Raw genomic sequence first — 8,167 nt, 5'->3', positions numbered from 1 at the left:
GCAGACCATCGAACCGCCGGCACCACCATGTCCAGATCGCCGGCCACACCGGGCCGCCGCCACCCCCTGCGCCGTCCGGTAGTCATCAGATCCGGGACGAGCCGGAACCGGTCGGACGAACGGGCGCGCCGTCACCCAGCCATGGGGTCGCCGCCCCCTGTGCATCTGGCCGATTCCCACCGGCACCACCACAGCCACCGCAGCTGGGACGCCGCGCCGCTGTGGGCCGAAGTGGGGGCCGCACCTCCGCGGATCTGGGCGCCCGCGCTACCCATGGATCCGGGGGAGAGGGGAGAGGCCCTCCGCCACCGCGTCGCAGCACGGGCTTTGCCCGACGCCGACTACCTGCAGCGGCGGAGGGGAGGACGGGACGTGGGGAGGGTCGCTGGCGGCGGAGGTTGGTCCCCCGTGTCGCCTGCGAGGGGGGCGTCAACCGGTTTGGATGGCGGTCGCATAACAGGACATGAGTCTAGGGCCCTGGTCCTTTAATTCATACCGGTTGCGGCATTGCGGTTTTTTATTTTTCTTTGCTCCTTTTGCGAGCAGTAATACTTTGAAGACCTTGTGATATTTTAAGATTTTTTTAATAATATGGCTGCATGCATCGTTCAGATGTAGAGGCCGGGGGCAAGCCTCCTTTTTCAAAAAAAAAAAAGAGATAAAAGGGGTAGCAAGCTCAGTGGCAGTGTGGCAGGGCGGTCCCGGTCAATTCTGTAGTGTGATTGCACTTGCGTGGATGCTATCTTTGTAATCGAAAAAACGAAACAAAAGATGAGCTCAAGATTGATGTACAAGTGGATGCATTAAGTCACCATTGGTTCATATTTTACAAATCACCAAGTCCCAGCAGCTCTCCTATGTGATCAGACCTGCATTACTCAACAAAGGATCTTTGCGATACCCTCTCATCCATCACTCGTCATATACAAAACGAAAAGCACGTTCGTTACACGGACGCGCGTTCGTCCATTTTGCAGCCGAGCTGACAGAAATTGCTCGACCACCGACCACTTAAGAGGAGCCCAAGGTGTCGAAGATGGTGGTGTGCAGCGGGTCGCTGAGGTGGGTGGCCCAGTTGTTGAGCGGCCCCTTGCCGGTGGCGGCGGCCTGCACGGCGAAGCCGAGGAAGGCGACCATGGCGAGGCGGGCGTGCTTGATCTCCGCCAGCTGCAGAGTCTCCTTCTTCTCCGGGTCCGCCGCGAGACCCAGCGGGTCGAAGTAGGAGCCACCGGGGTAGAGCCTCCTCTCCGGGTCCAGCTCCGCGTTGCGCTGGAACTCGATGTACCCGATCACCAGCACCTCGATCCAGATCAGCGTGGTGAGCGTGAACGGCAGCGGCTGCCCCAGGTACGACGACCCGTCCACCAGCTCCACCTGCCAGCATCGTCGCACAGATCAGCACGTACGCCCTGCAGTATATATTCAGGGCCTGTACATGCATGAGGTCGAAACGACGTTGCGTACCTTGCCGGCGTCCTGCCAGGTGACGCCGGTGAGCCACTCGACGGTGAGGGCGCCGAGGGTGGCGAGCATGGCCCAGCGGCCGTGGATGAGCTCGCACTCGCGGAACCTCTGGAGGCCGAACACCTCGGCGTAGGGCTGGAAGGGGGTGGACTTGACGTCGGCGTCCTCGAACCGGGTGCCGATGATCTCGCCCGCCAGGTTCTGGGCCAGGTTCTGGTCCAGGGAGTCCACGTCGTACTGCAGGTACTCCGCGGGCTTCCCGAGGCCGAAGGGGTCGAAGCCGTAGTCGCCGACGAGCGTGCCGTCGAGGTACTCGGGCGCCTGCGCGCCGGGGAACCACAGCGGCCGGTCGGTGGTCGGGGGCGCCTTGGCCTTCTTCGGCGGGGCCTTCTTCTTGCCGAAGCCGAACCGCGCCACGATGCGCCCGTTCTGCGGCGCCGGGTCCGCCAGCCGGGTCCCGAGGAACGCGCTCGCCGCGGCGGCCACCGACGAAGCCATGGCTGCTCGCTCCTCCTAGCTTGTCCTCCTCGGCCTTTGCGTGCGTTGAGGTGGCGGGTGGTGGTGCTGTGCTGTGTGGTGTGTGGTCGTCACGGGGTACAAATAGGGTGCTTATAAGAAATTCCCGGTGTTATCTCTGGCGTGGCACATCGGACGGCGACCAGGGCGGCTGTGATCTATCTGACGGGCGCGACCGGCTCCGCCTTATCCGAGTCTTATCTGTATGGCCCTATGAACGGGGGAGGTTGCGTTGGACGTAGGCGACACGTGGAGACCCCGGATTGGATGCTGAGGCTTCAGAGCGCTTGTGATTTGTGGTCTTCAGGGTGCGTGGGACCGGAAAGATATGGCGTAAAAATGGCCTTGCAGCTCTGGCCCTGTAATAACTGTAGAAATGCATTTTGGCCCTTCATGGAAACCATGCAGCTCGCCCTTTGAATTTTCGTATAGCTTGAAATACTACTGGTAGGTCTTAAGCCATTCACACATCTACCTGGCATCATGTAAAATTCCCTAGTTTTTTTAGTACTTGCATTTTATCTGGGTATTTCTGATGATCTGGCATGAAATGATCTATTATTAGCGATGCAAGCGGTATGGGCTAGCGGACAACAGCATAGTACAAATGTAATGTAAAATTTAGGCAAGTGATGAACAAAGTTTAGAGCTAATTGATAAGTTTTGCGGGAAAAAACAGGCTGCGGCTTGCACCCCTGTATCTATTATGATGATTTCCTCCTCAGACACTTGCAACTTCATTCAGCTTTGTACACACAGATTCAGATAAACAACACAAGTCAGAATGATTTCTTTTTCACCAAAATATTTTTTTTCCTCATCTTGTAACATTCATCACCAGATACCTCTTCATATATTGTCAAAGAAGTGAAGAAAACGATACATTCAAACACAGAGAAGGAGAAATTACAAAATACCAAACTCAATACTACGAATAATGTACTACACTCGCGCGAAGAGCAGCCAAAGATGCCCCCGATAGTTCTCAACGCTATCCAGATGCGTATAACTGTTAATATCTGTTATCCGGACAAGCTGTCCTCTGGGGAAAGGTTGAGTTAATGCTTCAAGGGATAAGCGCTTCCATCGAATTTTGCAACAGCCTCATTCGGCTTGGGCGTCTCCAATCTCTCCTCTCTCTTCTTCTTTTCCCTGCAACGAGAATTCAAGTTAGCTGAGTCCAATTAATTGGAATAAGAGTCTTACACTGTAAAAATGGTTTAAGAGATTACCTCTCGATGTATTCCTTGAGAAGTTCCTTGGCTTGAACCAATTTCGAGAGTAAGTTGCGGTAAACGTCAAGGTCTCTATCCACGCTCTTTTTATTGATGTTTAGAGCAGCACAAAGCTATTGAGCAAGAAGAAAAGTCAGTATCTATTGTTATATCAGTCAGTATATAAATGCTTCACTGAAATGTCTGATGTACTTCAGTATATGCTAGATGTCTCACTGATGCTTTTCAAGTATTACCCTTAATGCTACTGCTACCAAGTTCTCTGCTGAGCAGCCCTGGCCCAAATTATTAAGCTAGCAGAGTTGTTCTTTTCTCTGGTCATTCAGAGACGAGTAAAGAGAGAAGAGGAAACACAAGAATGTAAATGACATCTTAAGACCAACCAGAAATGGCAAGTTATCATTCGCATAGATCTACTTGAAACACAAAATAGAGAAGTACGCAGTCACAAGGTGGCCTTACTGTACTGAGTAGAAGAGTGTAGCATACCGGTGGAAAGTAGAGGTTGAAAAAAGAAAATCTAGCAACAAACCTAACGTCAATGGATCTGCCCATAGAAATATCTGAATGTGTACATAGACACACCAACAAGCAACATGCACCGAATGAGTTGAATTCCCTAATGTGTTATTTCTATTTCAGCTCAAGAAAAAACAGCATAATTTACAACCTAAACCCCTGAACAATATTGGTGATGGTCAATACAGCAGGCAAGCTATGTAAATACATTAAGATTAGTAGTTCTATGTTTTGCAATGAAAGAACGCCGCGGTGGTCCTAAAGCACTTCTGGTTACTAAATATCAGATGCAAATCATCCCCTCAATTGGTTTACTCCCTCCATTCCAAAATAGATGAAGTTTCACATTTTGCAGTCTAGAGCAATATTAATTGTTTAATTTTTGTGTGCATATATAGTAACTAAAAAGAAAAATGTGAAACTATTATTCATGACAAATTTGAAGGTAGAGTCCGTCTCTGACAAATCCAAATAATTTCACTCCCGTTCAAAACATAGATGTCTTTTTAGTCTGTTCACATTTTCTCAAAATATTTGTCCTCCTATATCAATGCCATTGTGTTCCTACTTTGCTCTTGATCATTAAAAAAAGCTACTCCTTTCAAAAGATGGTTAATATTGTTTAATTTTTGTGTGCATATATAGTACTCCCTCCGTTCCAAAATAGATGACTCAACTTTGTACTAACTTAATAGATGACTCAACTTTGTACTAACTTTAAGTTAGTACAAAGTTACAAAGTTGAGTCATCTATTTTGGAACGGAGGGAAAAGTTAGTACAAAGTTGAGTCATCTATTTTGGAATGGAGGGAGTAATTAATTAACTCATTGTGCTTCAGTGCCTTGCTTTGGGGAGGGAAAATAGGCAACTTAATTGTTTTGTGAAGAAGAGATGGGTAATATTGACATTTCACTCACACTGTTTTTGTGCCCAGTTCTAGAAAAATATTGTTCTTCACAAAATAAAATAGTCTGGGAAAAACAATTCCTTTCAAAATAAAAATTAGGAAACAAACAATAATGGGAAAAGGATAAAAATTGGGAAGAAAAAAAGTAACAACTAGAAGGAAATGTGCAAACAAAATAAATAATGGCAAGAACAACCTTGTCCAGTACGGTTGGCTCCGTCGCATTTGAGAGCTCAAGCAAACGGAACAAGCCAACAGCAAAGAACCGGCTGTAGCTGAAGTTTCCCTTACCCTGGGCCCTTTCTGATATATCTTTCAGAATGGACTCTATTTCCCCATCTCTGGAAGAAAATTCAACTAACAAGTTACCATTTTGTGAGCGTGCCCACTCTTCCATCCTTTGTGCATCAGCCCTAAACAGAGAAGTAAAAACTCTTAACATTTGTTTGAAACAAGAAAATTGCTTACAGAGGAAAAACTTTTATTAATGCCAACAAAGCAAACAAACTAGTACCAAATAATACATGAGATTTTGGTGCCAAGGAAGCAGACTAACTAGTGACCCAAGCATACAAACACGTAAGCAACAACTAGTGTAAACTGGGAAATTTTAACAGAAGCAGCAAGGTGCATAAGTTAATAAAACCTCTCTAAGAAAAAAATAAGGGTTTATTAACATATTTAAAAGAGTTGAGGGGTAATAGATATACTCATGCATAAAATTAACAGAAGAGAATTATAACAATCCCACTTGTACCAGTAGTTATGAAAATTAATTTGAGGATTCAGGATATGAACATGGAAAAAGGTACAATCTAATATAAAGATAAAGATGCTAGCATGTCACTGGTTCAAAGCCATTTATATGAGTTCTGATATGCACCTGTATTGCTCAGGATCTTCATTTAACGCCGTTACGTATGACTTGAAGATGGCATCCCTGTCCTCAGTGCTGGGGTACCCTTCCATAAGCTGGTCATAGACGGTGACAAATCCAAGAGCAAACACAGGATCATACTGATAGGTACTTTTGTATCTCATCAGATGTTGCTGCACCAAAAGTTCTTGTAGGACTGTACTGTAAATGCTTGGAATAGGACGTTTGTATGACTTCAGGAAGTTCATCTTTGTATCTGCCACAGTAGGTGGGATATCTGCAAAAGATTCAGAGCAGATAAAAAGGTCAGAAAAAAATCCTTTATTTGGTTATAGTTCACATGATTAAGCTTCTCTTGTGTATATAATCACACCATTTCTCTTTATGTGCATTTTATACACGTTCAAAACGCTTCAGGCTGCATCATAGTTGCTACACGTTACCATGTCCCAGCAGCAAGAAAGTTGGACTGATACCCATAATTCAACTAACAAAAATCTTCAGCCTTCCAACAGTTGACCCTAAACTTTTTTTGCACAAGGCATGTATAGATTTTAGCACAGGCACAAATGGTGGATAAATTAAGGGATTTGTAGCACAAACACCCTATTAACAGACTGAAACACTAATCATCAGTTCATCACAGGAACCAATCCAAAAGCGACAATTGTTAGGATTAAAGAGTTTAGCAGCATGACCTTCCAGTCCTTGCAGCCCCATGTAGAGGCCTCGCCGGTTAACAGAAAATATCTAAACTTTGCTAGTAAACTGAAACTCCACAAAAGTTTTTTATAAATCGGCCTAAAATAAACAAGTAAAAGCATTAGCCGCTGGCAAACTCATGGAGTCATAGACTGCATGTGCAAGACGTTACTGAGACCATGAGAGGCACAGGTCGGTGCCTTCACCAATTGAGACCTCACCAGCTTAACGAATAAGTATCCATTAAATTTAATAACAAGGTGCCACACTAACTCAGACACTGTAAACTTGCTCTGCTGGTTCATTCTGCAACAGAATTGCTACCAATTGGTTTAGTTGAACCGTTCAATGTCTTAGTTTGCATCGCTCGATTAGTTTCCAGTAGTGCTTTACATACTCTCTTGATAGTACCATCCAGATTAAACCTGTAATTAAATGGAGGGAGGGCCTTTACCGTTAATATTCTAGCTAATTTCCAGGAAATGAGACTGAATTTCAATCACATGAGTAGTATAAGGGAACATAACCATTTCTAATTTCAGGTTGATGTCATATTACCTCGAATGCACAACAGGAACTATACCTTGATGGTAAATAATGAGTTAAAAAGATAACTGTCGCAAAAAGAATCATAGGGTAACCAGTGCCCGGTGGTGCGAAAAATTGAACAATTAGATGCTAAAAATTGGTATAAGGCGTGCTGGCACCCTGTTCAAACGAAACGAGGGTTTGGGATGGGAGCAGGAATGGAACAGGGTGTCATATTACCCCGCTCAAACTCACTAGCTTGCAGCTCAGCGGCACCGTGTATCAGTTCGTACCAAGTACGATGCCCGTCGGTCGCTGCAGCAACGCATCGGCGCTGCCTAGCTCGAGCGGCACCGCAGCGCGAGCTGGATGCAGAGGGATGGGGGACTGCGGCGTCTGCCAGGCCACAAGCAACCATACGAGAGACAGAGCGCGAGCAAACTCACCACCAGCCGTAGCGACGCAGCGCACCACCGAACGTGAGCCCCGCCGAGCCCTCGCGTTGAGCATGACGCCACCGGAGACGCTCACCGCGGCAGTCGCCGTCGACGGCCTCCAGTCGGCCGCTCGGCGCAGTGCAGCGAACGGAAGCGATGATATGGCCGCCATGGGAGAGTCCTCGGGCTACCACCGGCTCTCTCACGGGATACGGCGGCGGATGGTCGACACCGCCGGTGAGGGCAAAAGGGTAATTGCCAGGGGCAGGTGGGAGGAAAGGCTATTGCTCGTCTGGGAAGGGAGGGATGTGATCTTTCTTATCCAGTAGGCGGACAAAGGCTTCCTGGCCACCAGACGTTGCCACATGGGATGGCATTCTTTTGATTGGGAAATATCCCTGGTTTCGAACGGCTTTTTGATGAAATTTCATGGGCTGAGAGGTTGGATTTTGCTTCAGGTTCTGCAATTCGGAGTTCTAGAACGGCATTCTGATGGATTAGTTTAGGACTTCAGCAGCTAATGTCCATCCAAGTGTTTTGGAATGTTGTTATTAGTTCTTGGTGTACACGCAACAAAAGCATGTTGATTTAGCTAACAAGAAAAAACCATGCTATTTTCTTTAAAAAGAAGAACAGGCTGAGGTAGACTTTGTCTAAATTGTTTTTGTACAACTGGATTAAATTTCTATTTCAAATTTGTGTCTTTATTTCTCACGAAAGTCAAAGCATCCTTTATATGTGGGTGTTGGTATAAAAGAATACTCTCTATATCCAGGGGATTAAATACGAGTTAGAGGTTGATCAAACCATCTTTGCCATTCATAAACTTACAACTTTTACTCTCTAGATTCAAGGGCTTAAATTTTTTATCGAAATATTACCCTCTAGTTACTTCTACTTTATTTGCCTCTTAATTACTCTACAATTTTAAGTGCTACATCCAAATTGCAAATTATGCTCGTCTAGTGTATGCATGGTAAC

At 46.3% G+C, this 8,167-nt stretch overlaps 2 protein-coding genes across 2 annotated transcripts; both read right to left on the bottom strand.

Moving 5' to 3' along the window:
- Nucleotides 1–783: 783 nt before the first annotated feature.
- LOC119354155 (chlorophyll a-b binding protein CP29.2, chloroplastic-like) lies at nucleotides 784–2,045 on the bottom strand. The gene is made up of 2 exons (XM_037620868.1): nucleotides 1,465–2,045; nucleotides 784–1,374 (listed from the first exon to the last, which is right to left on the bottom strand). Exons 1-2 carry the CDS (start codon nucleotides 1,960–1,962, stop codon nucleotides 1,012–1,014), a joined length of 861 nt encoding a protein of 286 aa, XP_037476765.1. The 5' UTR covers nucleotides 1,963–2,045; the 3' UTR covers nucleotides 784–1,011.
- A 720-nt stretch (nucleotides 2,046–2,765) lies between these two features.
- LOC119354154 (protein THYLAKOID FORMATION1, chloroplastic) lies at nucleotides 2,766–7,514 on the bottom strand. The gene is made up of 5 exons (XM_037620867.1): nucleotides 7,196–7,514; nucleotides 5,526–5,796; nucleotides 4,839–5,055; nucleotides 3,213–3,328; nucleotides 2,766–3,132 (listed from the first exon to the last, which is right to left on the bottom strand). Exons 1-5 carry the CDS (start codon nucleotides 7,356–7,358, stop codon nucleotides 3,039–3,041), a joined length of 861 nt encoding a protein of 286 aa, XP_037476764.1. The 5' UTR covers nucleotides 7,359–7,514; the 3' UTR covers nucleotides 2,766–3,038.
- Between the last annotated feature and the right edge of the window lie 653 nt (nucleotides 7,515–8,167).

The sequence above is a fragment of the Triticum dicoccoides genome, chromosome 2A (genome assembly GCF_002162155.2).
Source record: "Triticum dicoccoides isolate Atlit2015 ecotype Zavitan chromosome 2A, WEW_v2.0, whole genome shotgun sequence".
Classification (NCBI taxonomy): Eukaryota; Viridiplantae; Streptophyta; class Magnoliopsida; order Poales; family Poaceae; genus Triticum; species Triticum dicoccoides.
Note: the sequence above shows the minus strand (reverse complement) of the source record. Positions and strands in the feature narration are given on the sequence as shown.

Bases quoted from the DNA above. Each gene is read 5' to 3' on its own strand.
- LOC119354155 (XM_037620868.1), bottom strand. From the start codon at position 1,962: ATGGCTTCGTCGGTGGCCGCCGCGGCGAGCGCGTTCCTCGGGACCCGG. The intron at 1,375-1,464 runs GTACGCAACGTC...CGATGCTGGCAG, and splicing joins CCTGGCAGGACGCCGGCAAG to GTGGAGCTGGTGGACGGGTC.
- LOC119354154 (XM_037620867.1), bottom strand. From the start codon at position 7,358: ATGGCGGCCATATCATCGCTTCCGTTCGCTGCACTGCGCCGAGCGGCC. The intron at 3,329-4,838 runs GTTGTTCTTGCC...CTTGCTCAATAG, and splicing joins AGCCAACCGTACTGGACAAG to CTTTGTGCTGCTCTAAACAT. The intron at 3,133-3,212 runs GTAATCTCTTAA...TTCTCGTTGCAG, and splicing joins CTCAAGGAATACATCGAGAG to GGAAAAGAAGAAGAGAGAGG.